The sequence below is a fragment of the Bos indicus genome, chromosome 17 (assembly GCF_029378745.1).
Source record: "Bos indicus isolate NIAB-ARS_2022 breed Sahiwal x Tharparkar chromosome 17, NIAB-ARS_B.indTharparkar_mat_pri_1.0, whole genome shotgun sequence".
NCBI lineage: Eukaryota > Metazoa > Chordata > Mammalia > Artiodactyla > Bovidae > Bos > Bos indicus.
Window position 1 is genome coordinate 4,785,001 of NC_091776.1, and position 19,163 is coordinate 4,804,163.

At 36.6% G+C, this 19,163-nt stretch overlaps 1 protein-coding gene across 11 annotated transcripts in view; it reads right to left on the bottom strand.

The window, feature by feature from the left end:
- The window catches only part of ARFIP1 (ARF interacting protein 1), a 138,426-nt gene that overhangs the window by 43,138 nt on the left and 76,125 nt on the right, over positions 1–19,163 (bottom strand). For 7 of the 11 annotated variants that reach the window (XM_070768985.1, XM_070768981.1, XM_070768980.1 and 4 more), the window contains 3 exons: positions 14,018–14,113; positions 12,365–12,477; positions 5,329–5,550 (listed from right to left, as the gene is read on the bottom strand). In XM_070768985.1, coding sequence (XP_070625086.1) covers positions 5,329–5,550; positions 12,365–12,477; positions 14,018–14,113 — 431 coding nt within the window. Of the gene's footprint in view, positions 1–5,328; positions 5,551–12,364; positions 12,478–14,017; positions 14,114–14,720; positions 14,782–19,163 lie in introns of all 11 variants that reach the window. The other 4 variants (XM_070768983.1, XM_019976999.2, XM_070768987.1 and 1 more) reach the window with 3 other exon arrangements.

The following is a 19,163-nucleotide window of genomic DNA, read 5'->3' on the forward strand; positions in this document are numbered from 1 at the left end:
TCTTTTTGGTGATGCAAACAGACAAGAAGTGTTTATCTCATGATTACGTAATTCTTCCAGGCAACGCTGTCGTTCTTCTGTCTTATTATCTTACTCATTTTTAACATGGAAGGGAAAAACTGATGAGCAATAATGAAATAATTCCTAAGATGAGGAAACAGCAAAATGTCTTAAGATATAGGAAAATAAAATCATTAAGATCCCATACTGTGTATTTGAGCTCCAATGGACTCATATGGTAGTTGCAAGATAAAACATTTATTCTATTTTTAAAAATTAGTAAATTTATCATTGGAAGATTTCTAAGAAAGAATAAAAGTCATAAAATACCAATCCTTACAAAGAGAAATGCTCAAATAAGAAACTCAAAAATTAAAACTCAGTCCTCTAACTTTCCTCGTGGAAAGTTAAAGAATCCATCAGCCAATGCAGGAGACATGGGTTCAATCTCTGGTCCAGGAAGATCCCATATGCTGCAGAGCAATTAAATCTGTGTGCCACAACTATCGAACCTGTGCTCTGGAGCCCAGGAGCCATACCTATTGAGCCCATGTGCGGCAACTCCTGAAGCCTGAGGACTCTAGAGCCCATGCTCTGTAACAAGAGAAGCCACCAAAAGCCTATGCAGCAATGAAGAGCCAGCACAGCCAAAAATAAAAAAATAAATACAAAAAAAAAATTAAGAAAAAAACCAGAAAAAAATAAAGTTATTAAAAAATAAAACTGGGTCCAATAGACTTGAATCCCCTTCATGGATCACTGCCTTGTCGCAGAGAAGGGGCTGTGTAACTCAATGAAATTATGAGCCACGCTGTCCATGCAGGGCCACCCAAGACAGACAGGTCACAGTGAAGAGTTCTGACAAACTGTGGTCCACTGGAGAAGGGAATGACAAACCACTCCAGTATTCTTACCTGGAGAACCTCATGAAAAGGCTAAAAGACAGGATGCTGGAAGATGAGCTCCCTAGGTCGGAAGGTGTCCAATATGCTACTGGGGAAGAGCGGAGGACAATTTCTAACAGCTACGGTAAGAATGAGCGCCGAGGCCAAAGCCAGAATGATGCTCAGATGTGGATGTGTCTGGTGGTGAAAGTAAAGTCTGATGCTGTAAAGAACAATATTGGATAGGAACATGGAATGTTAGGTCCATGAATCAAGGTAAATTGGATGTGGACAAGCAGGAGATGTAAAGTCTGAACATCAACATCTTGGGCATCAGTGAACTAAAATGGATGTAAATAGCAGAATTTAATTCAGATAAACATTATATCTACTACTGTGGACGAGAATTCCTTATAAGAAACGGAGTAACCCTCACAGTCAACAGAAGAGTCTGAAATACAGTACTGGGGTGCAATCTCAAAAACGACAGAATGATCATGGTTCGTTTCCAAGGAAACCATTCAACATCACAGAAAGGCAAATCTATGCCCCAGCCACTGATGGTGAAGACTGGTATGACCTAAATCAAATCCTTTATGATTATATACTGGAGGTGACAAATAGATTCAAGGGATTAGATCTGATAGATAAGAGTGCCTGAAGAACTATGGACTGAGGTTTATAATACTGTACGGGAGACAGTGACCAAAACCATCCCAAAGAAAAAGAAACAGAAATGCAAGAAGGCAAAGTGGTTTCTGAGGAGAGTTTATAAACAGCTGAGGAAAGAAAGAGAATCGAAAGATAAGGGAGAAAGGGAAAGATACACCCAAATGAATGCAGAGTTCCAGAGAACAGCAAGGAGAGATAAGAAGGTCTTCTTAAATGAACAATGCAAAGAAATAAGAGGAAAACCATAAAATGGAAAAGACTAGAAATCTTTTCAAGAAAACTGGAGATATCAAGGGAACATTTCATACAAGGACAGATCCTTACCATTTTTGTCTTTTATCATGCCTAACAGAAGTAGAAGAAATTAAAAAGAGGTGGCAAGAATACACAAAAGAACTATACAAGAAAGGTCTTAATGACCTAGATAACCATGATGGTGTGGTCACTCACCTAGAGCTGGATATCCTTAAGTGTGAAGCCAAGTGGGCCTTAGGAAACATTACTATGAACAAAGCTAGTGAAGGTGATAGAATTCCAGTCGAGCTATTTCAAATCCTAAAAGACGATGCTGTGAAAGTGCTGCACTCAATATGCCAGCAAACTTGGAAAACTCAGCAGTGGCCACAGGACTGGAAAAGGTCAGTTTTCATTCCAATCCCAAAGAAGGGCAATGAGAAGGAATGTTCAAACTACCGCACAATTGTACTCATCTCGCATGCTAGGTAGTTTATGCTCAAATTACTTTAAGCTAGGCTTCAGCAGTATATGAACTGAGAAGTTCCAGATGTACAAGCTGGGTTTAGAAAAGACAGAGCAACCAGAGATCAAATTGCCAACATTCATTGGATGGTGGAGAAAGCAAAGGAGCTCCAGAAAAACATCTACTTCTGCTTCACTGACTACACTTAACCCTCCGACTGTGGGGATCACAACAAACTGTGTAAAATTCTTAAAGTGATGGGAATACCAGACCACCTTACCTGTCTCCTGAGAAACAGGAACTTGAACTTCTTGTGGTTCAAGAAGCAATAGAACCGGACATGGAACTGGCCTGGTTCAGAATTGGGAAAGGAGTAAGGCTATATATTACCTTATTTATTTAACTTCGATGCAGAGTACATCATGTGAAATGCCGGACTGGATGAATCACAAGTTGGAATCAAGACTGCCAGGAGAAATATCAACAACTTCAGATATGCATACGAGATCACTCAAACGGCACAAAGTGAAGAAGAACTAGAGAGACTCTTAATGAGGGTGAAAAAGTAGAGTGAAAAAGTAGGCTTGAAACTCAACATTCAAAAACCTAAGATCATGGCATCCAGTCCCATCACTTCATGGCAAACAGAAGGAGAATAAGTGAAAACAGTGATAGACTTGATTTTCTTGGACAACAAAATCACTATGTATGGTGACTGCAGCTAAGAGATTAAAAGATGCTTGCTCCTTGGAACGAAAGCTACGACAAACCTAGACAGTGTATTAAAAAGCAGAGTCATCACTTTGCCAACAAAGATCTATACAGTCAAGGCTATGGTTTTTCCAGTAGTCATGTATGGATGTGAGAGATGGACTATAAAGAAAGCTGAAAGCTGAAGAATGGATGCTTTTGAACTGTGGTGCCGGAGAAGACTCTTGAGAGTCCCTTGGACAACAAGGAGACCCAACCAGTTAATCCTAAAGGAATTAAGTCCTGAATATTCACTGGAAGGACTATGCTGAGGCTCCAATCCTGTGGTCACCTGATGGGAAGAGCTAACTCACTAGAAAAGACCCTGATGTTGGGAAAGATTGAAGGCAAAAGGAGAAGGGGGTAGTAGAGGATGAGACAGTCAGACAGCATCACTGACTCAGTGGACATGAATTAGGGCAAATTCTGGGAGACAGTGGAGGACAGAGGAGCCTGGTGTGCTACAGTCCATGGGGTTGCAAAGAGCCGGACACGACTCAGAAACTGAACAATAACAACAATGGACTTGAATACTGAGGACCTGAATATGCTCAGGTTTTTTTTTTTTAAAGGACTTCATATCTGTAAAAGAAAGGTAATAAAAGTGCTACTAACTAAGTCTGAGCATTAGATGAGCTAACACACATGTATGCAACTCAGAGCTGTATCTGATGTACAGTAAGTCCCCAATTGGCACTAAGTATTATAATCAATAGACTCTACTCAATGTAGCATCACTGATAACACTGCTGTACTTCCCCAGACCCTATACTTTGATCATCTCTTTCCATACTGTGGGGATTTTTTTCTGGGTCACACCTTCTAAAACTCTCACTTAAAGAGACAGGCAGAGATCAGGAAGAGACAGAAAGACCTGAATATAAATTCCACTTCCATCTTTTGTTTTTCATGATTTCATAAAACCTACCTAACCATCCTGGCCTCCATTTCCTCCTCTATAAAATGAGGATAACATTTCTTCCAGTGTTATTAGAGAAATTACATGATATAATGGCTAAAAAGCACTCCGCCCATCACACTGAAATTGTGGATACTCAGTAATAACAGCTGCTATAACTCAGCTTCCTAAATATTAGTTTCATTCTTCTTTTTGTATAGTGACTCAGTTAGAATTGAATCTCAATATTTATCTCAATATTGTCATCTCTAGCCAAACTTTCTTTGTCCAAGATTCTAGATTATTAACAAATAATTTAATGCTCTAAATGATCTAACTTCTCAAGTTATTCGTCTGTAGGGGATTTTCGTAGAAAAGGGATTTCTACATCTTTTGGTTCCAGGTGAGGAAAAAAAGACATAAAAGGAGTAATTTAAGATATCATTAGATGGGACTTCCCGGGTGGTCCAGTGATTATGAGTCCACTTTGCAATTCAGAGGACACAGGTTCTACCCCTGGTCCAGGAAGATCTCACATGAGGCAGAGCAACTAAGCCCGTCTGCCACAACCAGTGAGCCTGCAGGCTGCAGCTACTGAAGCCTGTGCACTCCAGGGCCCATGCTCCCAGTGAGAGAAGCCAGCGCACCACAGCTGCAGAGCAGCGCCTGCTTGCTGCAACTAGAGAAAACCCACAGGCAGCAACAGAGAGCCAGCCAAAAAAAAGACAGCATAAGAAATGAATAATGCTTTCTATACACGGCAAAATAATTTCATTCTAAAATTCATAACTTACACTAATGAAAAAGCGTATCACAAATTAAGTCAAGTAAGTCTTGTTTAGGACATTCAGAGACTAGGTTAAGAGATTTTCAACATGCTGTGCTAAGTTGCTTCAGTTGTGTCCGACTCTGCAAACCTATGGACCACAGCCTGCCATGCGCCTCTGTCCAGGGGGTTTCCCAGGCAAGAATACTGGAGATGTTTGCCACTTTCTCCTCCAGGGGATATTCCTGACCCAGGGATCGAACCTGTGTCTTCTGCATTGGCAGGCAAGTTCTTTACCACTAACGCCACCCGGGAAGCCCCAAGATTTTCAACAGGTGCCTGAATTTACTTTTTACCCACACCCAGTTATTTACATGATTATATATGATTCTTTCTAGGCTCAAGCAGGCTGAGTACTCTTTTTCCTTTCCTCTAACCAAGTTCCCTTTCCCTGAAACCTCCAGCTGACATTTTCTTTGGATCAGTATTTCGACAAAAGTCAGCTGAGCCTTCTTGAAATAAAAGAATACCACAAGATTCCAATTTTATTAGAGTCAACAAATCAGAAATGTAACAAATTGCCTCTTAGAACACTCCTATTGCCGTTTTCACCCTTTTCACCCCTCTCCCCTCCGAGAGTTATTTCAAATAATCTTACATGGAGTTCTAGTGATTTTAAACTCAGGTCAGCAAACGCATCTCCAAGTTGCCTTTGGGTATGCACCATCTGGAAAAGCTGGGTCGATAGGGTCTGAGCCAGTTTTAGAATATTTTCGTATTTTTTCTTGTTATCTCTTAATATATCAATCTGAGCTTCAAGTTCAAGGTCCACAGTTCTTGATCCACGGCCCAGCTTCTCAGAGATAATTTGTCGAGTGCACTAAAAGTAGAAAGATGTATTTTGTTTAGGGAAAAAAAAAAAGAACAAAAGATAAAAGCAGTAATCCAAAGTGCACACACTGAAGCAAAGGGTATACACCATTTCTGGCTTCAAACAAGCTAGCCTAACAAACTGCAAACTTTCAGTCCCCTTTAGACGTTCATCAGGACCCAGAAAGTACACTTACCAATCATGGCTATTAACTATTACTAATCAGAGATTTTCAAAACTTACCTAGCTAATTTATATACTGCCACATGAGTTCTCTCATGTAATCATATTTCAAGCTCTGTGCATTTTGGTAGATGATTTAAAACAACTGACATACTTAGCATTGATTTAAGAATACTGGACTATTAATATAGGAATAATAAGAATACCAAAACTCTACTTTCTTATTAGTTTCAAATGCTTTTTTCCCTTCTAGATTTCCCTTAAATAGTTGTGTGTGTGTGTGTGTGTGTGTGTGTGTGTGTGTGTGAACAGGAAGAATGAAGGGAAGAAAGGAAGGAGAAAGAAGAGGGGATGGAGAGGAGGGAAGGGAGAAGGCCAGAGAAGGAGGTAGAGATTAGAGATTTCTGAATTCTTCTTCTACTTTTGCCTAGATAAAATAGTATTAAACTATGTTACTCTAGTCTATGGTATTCTATTTCTGTTCCAGAAATGATACAAGAGCTTACAGTTTTCAATTCACTACTCAACAATACATTATAAGAGCAACCATATAGGGCATTAATATAATCATTATCATTTAAAGTTAAAAATATTATAAAAAGTAGTAAATAAGCACTGAAATTTTTAAAATTTGCAAATATGTTATTTTATCATGTCTTTTAAAGTTTGGTTACAGAATTAGTATTTGTTGTAGAAGTGAAAATAATGAATGAAATAAAAATGAATGTCCTCTTCCTTTAATTCGACTGGATAGTAGAAAACTATTAATAAGACTTCCCTTTAAACCTATATAATCACATACATAATATTTTTAAAGTAAACATGAAACTATGCTATACATCATATCCGAGCATTTTTTTTTCTTTAATAGAAAATTATTTAATTAGTATACATGTGTTCCCCATCCTGAACCCTCCTCCCTCCTCCCTCCCCACACCATCCCTCTGGGTCGTCCCAGTGCACCAGCCCCAAGCATCCAGCATCGTGCATTGAACCTGGACTGGCATCTCGTTTCATACATGATGTTTCACATGTTTCAATGCCATTCTCCCAAATCTTCCCACCCTCTCCCTCTCCCACAGAGTCCATAAGACTGTTCTATACATCAGTGTCTCTTTTGCTGTCTCGTATACAGGGTTATCGTTACCATCTTTCTAAATTCCATATACATGCGTTAGTATACTGTATTGGTGTTTTTCCTTCTGGCTCACTTCACTCTGTATAATAGGCTCCAGTTTCATCCACCTCATTAAAACTGATTCAAATGTATTCTTTTTAATGGCTGAGTAATACTCCATTGTGTATATGTACCACAGCTTTCTTATCCATTCATCTGCTGATGGACATCTAGGTTGCTTCCATGTCCTGGCTATTATAAACAGTGCTGCGATGAACACTGGGGTACACGTGTCTCTTTCCCTTCTGGTTTCCTCAGTGTGTATGCCCAGCAGTGGGATTGCTGGATCATAAGGCAGTTCTATTTCCAGTTTTTAAAGGAATCTCCACACTGTTCTCCATAGTGGCTGTACTAGTTTGCATTCCCACCAACAGTGTAAGAGGGTTCCCTTTTCTCCACACCCTCTCCAGCATTTATTATTTGTAGACTTTTGGATCGCAGCCATTCTGACTGGTGTGAAATGGTACCTCATAGTGGTTTTGATTTGCATTTCTCTGATAATGAGTGATGTTGAGCATCTTTTCATGTGTTTGTTAGCCATCTGTATGTCTTCTTTGGAGAAATGTCTATTTAGATCTTTGGCCCATTTTTTGATTGGGTCATTTATTTTTCTGGAGTTGAGCTGTAGGAGTTGCTTGTATATTTTTGAGATTAGTTGTTTGTCGGTTGCTTCATTTGCTATTATTTTCTCCCATTCTGAAGGCCTTTTCCTCGTCAACACATATAAATCTATTATTGTGTCCGACTCTTAGTGACCCCATGGACTGTAGCCTACCGCGCTCCTCCGTCCATGGGATTTTCCAGGCAAGAGTACTGGAGTGGGGTGCCATTGCCTTCTCCAGGGAATCTTCCCAACCCAGAGATCAAACCTGGGTCTCCCGCACTGTAGGCAGACGCTTTACCATCTGAGCCACCAGGGAAGTCTATTTATCCTTTTAACGGTAACATATATGCTACTTATATTTTTCTATTTAAATAGAAATGAATTCCCTGACACTCTCTATTACCATCAATTAAGGATCTTTACAAATAAACTTTTATAAATAAAAGAGTTCTTTTAAAAACAAAAAAGTAGAGAAATTAACTCTATAGAAAGTGATAGGAAGATGAAAGGCCAAACTCATAGAAGGGATAAAACTATTTCTATGGAAAACACACAAACACTCTTTGGGGATGAAAAACACATAAAGAGAACATTTAACCTCAGACTTTGTGATTTTAATGAGAGAACATCAGCAAGTAATATTTGAAATGGTAACAAGATCAAGATATACCACTCATTTCCACTTTTCTTCCACACAAGGATTTTCCCTATGCAACAGAATATTATCAGAGGCATTTACCTACTCTTAAGCCAAAGCATGTGGTACTTTCCATAGCTATCCAGATATAATAGTCTGTTGAAAACCAAGAAGCCAGAATTCATTGAAGGAACTTGGCAGACTGGGCAAAATGAAAGAAATGTCTACTTTTGTCTGAGTGGTCATTTTTTTTACAGAAATAATGGTGATAAGCAGACAGTAAGGTCAAAGGTTTAATGAGGAAATTTTTTTTTGTTTCCAGGAAGCTATGGCAATGGGAAAAGTAAGGCAAGAGTATAAGGCATCAAATCTGGACACCTTAAACAAGTTTTGAAACTGAACTTCAGAGCTTATATTCCAATACAGATAACTAACCACTCTCAAGGAAATCTAAGTAATCTGGAGGTGAGAATGCTACAGACAGCCTCTGTGGGGCTTTGTAAAGAAAGCTGCAGTGAGAAAACATAAAGTGCGAGGCATTTCCCCACTCATCAGGGTCCCAGAGCAAGTTTCTCATAGGATCACAGAAAAACAGAATTTTATTTAAGTTGCTTCCTAGTAAATACTGAAATTGAAGTGCAAAATCGAAGGTATATATTACATACCTTCAGTATACATTATAAAGCAAGTTTAAAAGAGAAGACAATTAAAAATTCTCAGTTCTTTACCCCTCTCCAAAGTCCCTGAAAATGCAGATGACTTTCCATGATCTGTGGTCCTGTCCAGCTTTCCATATAAATGAATGATTTACTTTGAGGATAAAAGGACAAATGGAGTAAAGTTAAACAGGCAGGAAAAAGCAAAAGTAAATTATTGCTCTACAGAGATTTCCTACTTGGGAGAGGACAAAATAATGATAAATTGTGTATAAAATACCATGAATCACCACCGCACAGGTCATGAATTTACAAGATAATCACTGGATACTATTAGTATTTAAATAGCACCAAGAGCTTAGAATAAAACAATTAGGTACAAGGGAAAGAATAAGCTAATGGCAGCAAAAGACAGATACTACATTAAGAAACTTTTTAAGACTAAAGGATAGGGAAGAAGGGAGCCTAAAGTAAATATCAGAACCTGAACAGTGGAAACAGATAAACTAGTAAATAAATAATATGGTAAGAAAGCCAGGAATGAAAGTTTAAAAGATACTGGCTTTAAGCCAACAAATATTCATTTGCTAAAGGTATGAATACTGGTGGCAAGTTCTTAAAACATTTTTAAAAAGAATTTAATGTTTGGAAGAGACACTAAATAGGTCTGGATGCTAAAACTGAGATTATTCTTTAAAAAACAAGACAGACTTCTACAAGTACCCTATATTCTATATTTGCAAAATACAAAAATGAACAAAAATGATAAACCAGAGTTTATTATTCACACTGATTCCTGTAGATGAGAGAAAATAAGAAAATAAATAAATTTTGGATTCAAACTGGAATAAAATCAGGTAGATTAAAATAATATTTAAGAAAACAGGTTCAAGGCCTAAACTTAAAATCACTTCTCTTACATATTTGGTTTTAATCACCAGACTAATCTTGGAGCCAATATTAGCACTTCCTTTATTAAACACCAACAAAGAAGTGCTAATATCCTCTTTGAGTAAAAGCTTTAAAGTGTCTGCCAGAGAACAGAAACAGAAGAAATTAAAAACAAAAATCATGAAGAAACTGAAGTCCATGAAAGAGAATCAAAGTCATAGCCAGAATCAAATTCCTCAGAGTATGATGGATAATAAGCACAAATCAGAATCAACACTTGAAGGATTATCCTAATGACAATGAATGTCCTATGTCGGCTCATAATTTGGACTAAAAAGGTCAAAAAGACAGAAGAACACAGTTGTATGTCAGTCCAGACACAATGAGCTACAAACTCCATAAAATCATGTAAGCTAGGACTTTCTCTCTTTTGACTTAGATTGAGATACACAAATTATTCTGATGAAAAAAATTTTTCAGTTAAAAATAAAATGATCACTGAAAGAATGATGACTCCTTCACATAGTACTGTGCCATGTGTATGCATTATGAAGTCTGGTTATTTTCAATAACAGAAAATCTGAATGTGGTACAGTAATGCAGAAAAAAAGTGAAAGTGTTAGTTGCTCAGCCATGTCCGATTCCTTGTGACCCTGTGGACTTGTACAGACCACTAGGCTCCTCTGTCCATGAATTCTCCAGGCAAGAATACTGGAGTGGGTAGCCATTCCCTTCTTCAGGGGATCTTTCCGACCTAGGGACCAAACCTGGGTCTCCAGCACTGCAGAAGGATTCTTTACCATCTGAGCAACCTGGGAAGCCCCATGTTAAGTTAGAGATAACTATAAACTAGGAAGGATTCAACTCTGATTACTGTAGAAGTAAAAGAAGAAAAGAACAGTTGATAAACACACACATACAGGAAAAAAAAGATAAGCAACAGGAAAACACAACTGACACAAGAGAGGAAGGCCAAAATGACAAAAAATTAAACTTGATAATTTGTCAAATTAGGATTATTAGGATTTGGCTCAAAAATAAGACCTGTATTCTTTAGGCTCAAAATGTGTGGCTAAATTTCAGGAATAAATGAACAAAGGAATGACTGAATAAATGAATTTAATAAATAAATAAGTGAGACTGAATCTGGTATGAAAGATAAACAAGTGAAACGAAAGGGAGTATGAAGGGGAATTTCAGGCAGCGGGCAAACACAGAACAAGCTGCAGAGTGTGAGAAAGCACAGCTTGTTTAGGAAATCTCTGGATAAGCAGGTATGGATCACGAGATCTGCGGGTGGAAGAGAGGAGCAGCAGGATAAAAACGGAAAGGTAGATGGGGATCGAGGGAAGGAGTTAAGCAAACTGAACCACGTCAGGCAGAGCAGAATCTGCAGGATGAGACAATTTGTTGAGAAGCTACTACAGTAATTTAAGAGAGTAATCACATGGCTGTGAAGGCTAAGATGGAGACAAGGATAAAGTCAAATAATATTAAAGAGGCAGAGTCCATTTAATAATTAACTGGGCATGTGGAATCAGTGAGAAAATGAAGTAGACATCTGAATGTTTGGATGAACTGCTCTGATATGAAGGAGTACCAAAGGAAAAACAGTATTCCTGGAATGAGAGCATCCACATCCTTGAGAACAAAAGGGGCAATGGGCAAATAGAATATCCTGAATGAGAACGGTTCAGTGGGCACCAAGTCTTGACGGCTACCACTGGCGTTTCTCAGTTCCACACTGACATGAGCAACACGACATGGAAAGTTTCATGCAGCAGTTTCAGGGCACTTTTATCCTCTTAAGAAAACCTGTACTTCTGTGCAAAATTGCAGATCGTACTTTAAAAATACTAACTGAAAAAATAAATGCACTTCTGTATTGCTCTTTAGAAGACACATCAGAGACTCCTGTATAAAAATACAGACAATTCCTGATTTACAGACCACTAGGCCCACTACCAATTCACAAACAGAGCGAGTGTTAACGCTGATGCTCTAAATAAAACTGTTAGGGTTTCCATCCACTTAACTATTCTACGAATTCTACTGTCTCATCCCTGTTAAGATTCAAAGGTACTAAGTGAATTTGGGGTTTGAGCTATCTATTTGTAACACATTAAATATAGCTGTATTGCTTTAGAGTAAATTTTGCTTATTTACTTTAGGAGAATGTAAGAAAACTAATCAATACTTACTCTGAAGCAATACACTTAACAACAATAAACCTTTGAAATCCAACTCATATACTGTCTGTACAGTTTAGTGTTTAGTTATTACAGTAAGATCAGAGAATTTCAAACTTTGGAAAACTAATATACCTCTTGACATTTTGCTGCTATAAGTATCAAAAAGATGGAGGTTGTGACAAACATATCTATGGCAGTTCTACAGCTAAATGTGCTCCCAGACAACATATTTCTTCTTTAATTATGTACTATCTGTCAATTAATAGGAGCTTTAGTAGCTCTTTTTAGAACTCAACCTACTGACTTTTAAAACTACATTTATGCAAAGATCAGTAAGACACAATATTTTTAATTGTATATTTATGCTGAAAGAGCATTATACTCTCCTATACATTTATATAATTGCAAAATAATAATTTGAGTAACATTCGAATGAAATTCTTAGAGCTACTTGGGGTGGAAATATTAAAAAAAATTACAAACCTTGTAGGTATTTAGACTCCATTTTCTAACAAGTTCTAACTTTTCCATGGCAGGATTTTTAGTTTCATCTGCTAGAATAACTGGACCACTTTTTGTCTGTGTTCTCTGGCTACCTGTAACATCAGAACAAAAGATAAAAATGCAAACCACACAGACAAGTAGAAAGAAAACAAAACACTGATGCAGTTCAAATTAAACTACTTATGCATTTAAAGAAATAAGAAGATTCCCACAAAGTAAAGGACTAGGACTTCTTGGAATCATTTTAAGGATGATTTCCTGATACTGCAAAAAAAAATTTCTTTGGTTTGTCCATCTTCTTTAAAAAAAAAAAAAATGCTGCAATAGGCCTTCTTCTCTAAACTGCTACTTTCTTCAAGGAAAATAAAATTTCCACAATTTATCTTATAACCTAATGATTCTTAAAAAATTGTCATTAAAAATCTGAAAGGCTCACACTCTTCACAGTGATCTCCTTTGATTATACTACACAGAAGACAGCAACAACACAATGTTACCAAAATTTTGGAGGGTTTAAAAATACTATAACTTTAGATAGTCATCAAAAATATCTTACTGTAGTATAAGAGGTTTTGTTAAACAAGACCTTCACTGTGCCTCATTTTTTCCTCAAGAAAGCCAGCACTTCCCCCAAAGCCATAATTAATACAGGCAGTATAAAGCCCTGATAATGCATTACTCCAACAATTAAGAAATTATGACATAACAGCAACTCTACAACTATACAGTTCCTCACAGTAAAATATTTTTTACAGAAGAACATATTTAGTAACATTTATGATGTTAATAACTTGGGATAGAAACACCATAATTTTAAAATAACAATTTTTAAAAAAGACAAGAGAAAACATTTTATAAAATGGTTTTAAAAGGTTAGAGTCAGCAAAAATTTCTTCTCTCACCCCTGTAGCCAGGCCAGGCTTTACCACAGTTTTACCATAATCTAAGGAGAACAGTATATAAAATCAAATGCGTTTAAGAATTTACAAAATTCTCACATAAAGTATAAAATATTAACATTTCATGTAAATTTGCCTTGTTTTTATAGTCCAGCAGTATTAAAGTGAAAAGCAAATCCAATGCAAAGAAATAGGTTTTTCCCAGTACTTTTCACTCGGCATAACTGGAAAATTACATAGTATTTTGAAGCAATTTGACAACTAGTTGTTAAGTCAAAGTTGAAAAAAGGAAGACACAACCTTTTCCACTTGATTCATTCCAAATAATGAACAACCCAACTGTTGAAAGTCCTTTTTTATTTAACTGAAAACAGATGGCAGAGCTGCAAAGCCAAGAGTTTAGGATCAAATAAGTAAAGCAACATTTTCCAGAGCAAAGAAAAGAAAGGTAGATTAAAAATGAATCAAACTTTAATGTGTTTTTTTCTGTTATTCCAGAAATTTCATGTTTGAGATTGTGCCTAATAAACTTTGAAAAGCCAGAAAGGTAAGCTATGGCTAGAGAGATCACTTTCCTTATTGTTAAAAAAAAAACAACAACAACAAAAAAACAGCCACCAAAAAAGCCAGAATAACACACCTAAGAATATAAAGCAAGCGATAGGAAATTGAGTGAGTGAGTTTAGCTTCAGCAGTAGCAAGAAGGGCTTTATCCGATCAGTGCAGTGAATACCTGCAGGAACAATTAAATCACTTCCTTGTTGAGTCAGTCGACTAGCTGCCACCCTGCTAGGAGACATAACAGATGGCAGAGGTGGTGCTGGGGAACCTGAAAAGGGCAGACATTTCACTGTGAAAATGCTTCTCTTCCTCCACACAATATACATTTTGAATATAGCTGTACTGACATTTCCTTTAAAATATTCAAAAAAAGGATTAAAAGCTGGGAACTAATAGACTTGCTTCCATGCTGAAATGGATGAGTAACAAATGGATGCTACCAGGATGAGCTCTTACATAAACTTTTCTTAGAACTATTAAAACCAAACAAAACACATAACTGTAAGAAGAGACTTGGTAAGATCATGTTTAATCAGTACTCTACCTGGACTTGGCTGTTTTCAAATCAATTAAAAGTATGTGATTAAAGGACACAGCTGAAATGGTTTTAAAGCTTAACTCAACATTGTATAACTTGCTACTCTAACATAGGGAGGAAAGCTCTTCAAGTAGAAATCCAAAGGCATGTAACACTTGTATCAAATTTATCATTAACATTCACACAAATGTGAATGAATCACCCTTCACAGAAATTATAGCCAAAAATTTCAAATCATAAATCAAGTATCACCTACTACAGATTACTGCCACTCATAGTATGGATGCAAGGGGTTTCCATCAATTATGTCATCTCGGAGCGCATCAGAAATACAGACCTACTTAACTAGAATCTGCATTTTCACAAGATCTTCAGGTGATTTGTATGTGTTTTGAAGCCTGAGAAGTGATAATACAGAGTGTTATTCTGATTAATCATAAGACTTCTGAAGCTTTTAAAACATACCTGAGACATTCCACAAGATCTACTGATTATCACTGAAACAGGTTATTTTTAGAGCTTTTCCGGGGGGCGGGGGAAGCTTTAGCTTTTTTATTAGATTGATTTTCTGCTTTTATTTATTAGATAAATAAAAATAGCATATATTTAAGGTATAAAAATGATTTTTTTGATATATGTATACACTGTGAAATGATTACATCCATCACCTCACATAGTTACCATCTTTGTGTGTGTGGTGAGAAAACCTGAGATCTATCAGCAAATTTCAAGTATACATTATTATTAACTATAGTCACCATGCTGCTCATTAGGCAACAGTAGTTTTTTAGAAGCTACTTATTCTCAAACACAGCTAAGTTTGAGAACCTGAGGAAAGAATACAATTTTGGAATGAAACACACTGAGTTTTAAAATTCTAACTCTGGGTTTGAAATTCTGGCTCTATTTATCAAATAGTATCAGGAACACCCTGGCAAATTACTCAACATCTCTGAGCCTTAATTTTTTTAAAAAGTTAAGAAAAACTGAGTACCCAACATTGTTGCTAATGTCCAGCATAAAACTATACAGCTTCAACTGACTATTTTAAATTCTAAAGGTTTTATGTCTTTAGGGAAGTGATCATTGAAAGGAAACTGAAAAAATTATTAACATCCTTCACATTTAGCTGAATATATTTTAATGTTTCTAAGATAAATTTATTACAACTATACTCTTTTCCAGTTTTCTAAAAACACATATCAAATTTATAATTAAAATATTCCAGTACGAATGAATGTCAACTTTCTCATATCCCAGATATACGAAGTTCTGATCAGGAATAGTCACCAGTTTTAATAATAAGGAATACTTAATGTGGACTGAATCTAACATTAAAATCCAAAACACACAATGTATCTAAATAGAATGGCATTACCTTTCAAAATGAGATACCTGTCTTTCAAAAAAAATTCTGTTGAACCAAAAAAGTTTAAAACTGGAAGGGACAACAGAAATCAACTAGTCTGATGCTAAACTACAGGGAAAAAGAGGCTCAGAGAGGTTTAAATAGCTTATTAGATTCTCAGGTGTTCTGAATCCATACCATAATATCTCCATTATTAAATTCAATACAAAAAACATCAATCCATAAATTACTTGTTAAGCTGGAAGGCATTTAATGGATTATCCAATGCAATCACTATTTTAAACAAAAACTCTATCTCTACTATTACATAAAGAAGAGTTCAATAAACGATGACTACTATAATTCCATTTTGTGATAATCCCAGGAACAGAGAGCTCTGTTGTTCTGGCTATTACTGTTTATTAATCTTGCATAAGAAATAATCCCATGATTTAACATGAGATATGTATAACATGTATGTCACAAGTGATACAGAACTTTCCAAACTAAAGTAGCAAAAAGACATAGTGCTGAGATAAGTAGAGACCTTCAACTATTTGCTTTACTTTCAAGGGTTAATTGTTCTCTGTATCTTCAAATCTTTAAGTCAGACTAATTTAGTTACTAAAATCACTCACAAATAAGTAAATCATTCCAACAAAAATAATTCTTAAAACTCTAGGCTTTTGCTAATTGATGAAATTTGGAGAATTAGCTCAGCTTTCTCTCAACAGGAGAAGTCTAGGAATATGAATAATGTGTATGCAATGATCAAAACCCCACTAAAACAAAACTCAGATACCAAGAACAACTCATTCTTAAGAGTTCTGACTTACTCATGGTTTTCACTGTTATTCATTCTACCATGTATTTCTTGGGGAGATTTCAATATTTATTGTTACACTGAATTTAAGCACAATTTCTTCTAAATTTGCCCCAGAGATGGAAAAATAAATGGTAATAGGGTCCTTATAAAGTTATCATTCAGTTTTTCCCAGAAAGCTAACAGAGCCCCAACTCCTAACATTTTTTCATGAGACATATATCCTAAATTTTGTTCATTTAAAAAGGCTTTCTTATCTCTTCTTGCCATTCTCTGGAACTCTGCATTTGGTTGGGTATATATTTCCCTTTCTCTTCTGCCTTTCACTTCTCTTCTTTTCTAAGGTATTCTTAAGGCTTTCTCAGACAACCACTTTAATCTTCTTACATTTCGTTTTCTTGGGGATACCCAACTGAATGAAGAGTTCCAGAGAATAGCAAGGAGACATAAGAAAGCCTTCCTCAGTGATCACTGCAAAGAAATAGGGGAAAACAATAGAATGGGAAAGACTAGAGATCTCATCAAGAAAATCAGATACCAAGGGAATATTTCATGCAAAGATGGGCTCAATAAAGAACAGAAACAGTATGGATCTAACAGAGGCAGAAGAGATGGCAAGAATACACAGAACTATCATATCCTGAACAATCATGATGGTGTGGACACTCACCTAGAACTAGACATCCTGAAGTGTGAAGTCAAGTGGGCCTTAGGAAGCATTACTACGAACAAAGTTAGTGGAAGTGATGAATTCCAGCTGAGCTATTTCAAGTCCTAAAAGATGATGCTGTTAAAGTGCTGCACTCAATATGTGCAAATGCGGAAAACTCAGCAGTGGCCACAGGACCAGAAAAGGTCATTCCAATCCCAAAGAAGGGCAATACAAAAGAATGTTCAAACTACCACACAGTTGCAAGGTAGCAAGTACATTATTTGTACATAAAGTACATTATTTCACACACAAGCAAGGTAATGCTCAAAATCCTTCAAGCTAGGCTTCAACAGTATGTGAATTGGAATTTCTGGATGTAAAAGCTGGATTTAGAAAAGGCAGAGGAACCAGAGGCCAAATTACCAACATCCACTGGATCACAGAGAAAGCAAGGGAATTTAAGAAAAACAGCTATTTCTGTTTCACTGACTATGCTAGAAGTCTTTGACAGTGTGGATCACAATAAACTGTGGAAAATTCTTAAACAGATGTGAATACCAGACCACCTTACCTGTCTCCTGAGAAACCTGCATGCAGGACAAGAAGCAACAGTTAGAACCTTACATGGAAAAATGAACTGGTTTAAAATTGGGCAGGAAGTATGACAAGGCTGTATACTGTCACCCTGATTATTTAACTTATATGCAGAGTACATTATGTTAAATGCCAGACTGGAATGAATCACAAGCTGGAATCAAGACTGCGAGGAGAAATATCAACAACCTCAGATAAGCAGATGATACCACTCTAATGACAGAAAGTGAAGAAGAACTAAAGAGCCTCTTGATGAGGGTAAAAGAAGAGAGTGAAAAGCCTGGCTTAAAACTTAAAATTCAAAAAAGCAGACATGTCACTTTGCCAACAAAGGTCCATATAGTCAAAGCTATGGTTTTTCCAGTGGTCATGTACAGATAGATGTGAGAGCTGGACATAAAGAAGGCTGAGCGCTGAAGAATTGTTGCTTTCGAATTGTGCTGGAAAAGACTCTTCAGAGTCCCTTGGACAGCAAGGAGACCAAACCAGGCAATCCTAAAGAAAATCAACCCTGAATATTCATTGGAAGGGCTGATTCTGAAACTGAAGCTCCAATACTTTGGCCACCTGATGTGAACAGCTAACTCAGAGGAAAAGACCCTGATGCTGGGAAAGATTGAGGGCAGAAATAGAAGGGGGCAACAGAGGATGAGATGGTTGGATGGCATCACTGACTCAATGGACATGAGTTTGAGCAAAAATAGTGGAGGACAGGGAAGCCTGGCATGCTGCAGTTTATGGGGGTTGCAAAGAGCTGGACATGGCTTAGCAACTGAACAACAATAAGAACATATTCTAAATTTTAAACATGAGAAAATCATGTTCATTCTAATTTATGCATACATGCCTCAAAACAAGGACACTTAACTACAACTTTCCAGTAAATGCTTAATGAATCTGAGTATGACAGAATGATTATCTTTTAAACATACTGATTAACTATGTAGCTTGTTTTAAAAAATGTTTTATAAAGTCAATTCAAAGAGACATAAATTACTGCCATTATCACAAAACACATTTTTTATTCCAATCTGAGGGACTACAATGGATCTATAAGCAAGTGAAACTGACTGGCACTTTCCTGTTCATGGACAACAGGTTACAATGCCAGCTGACTTTGATTATTGTATATACTATTCTGTTTAAGGGGGAAAGGATAAAACCAAATGTCAGCCAAATAATATCACTGAAAATCTTCAAATATCTTAATTGTAGAAGTCTTTTTTTTTTTTTTAATTCTATGTTGACATTTAAATTTGGAAATTGGTGACCGGTTGGAAAATGATGTCACGCAAAGTGTGCCTTGTGTCTTCAAACGTTCATAATCTCAGGCAATCAGTCAACCTTCTCAAATTCAAAGTTA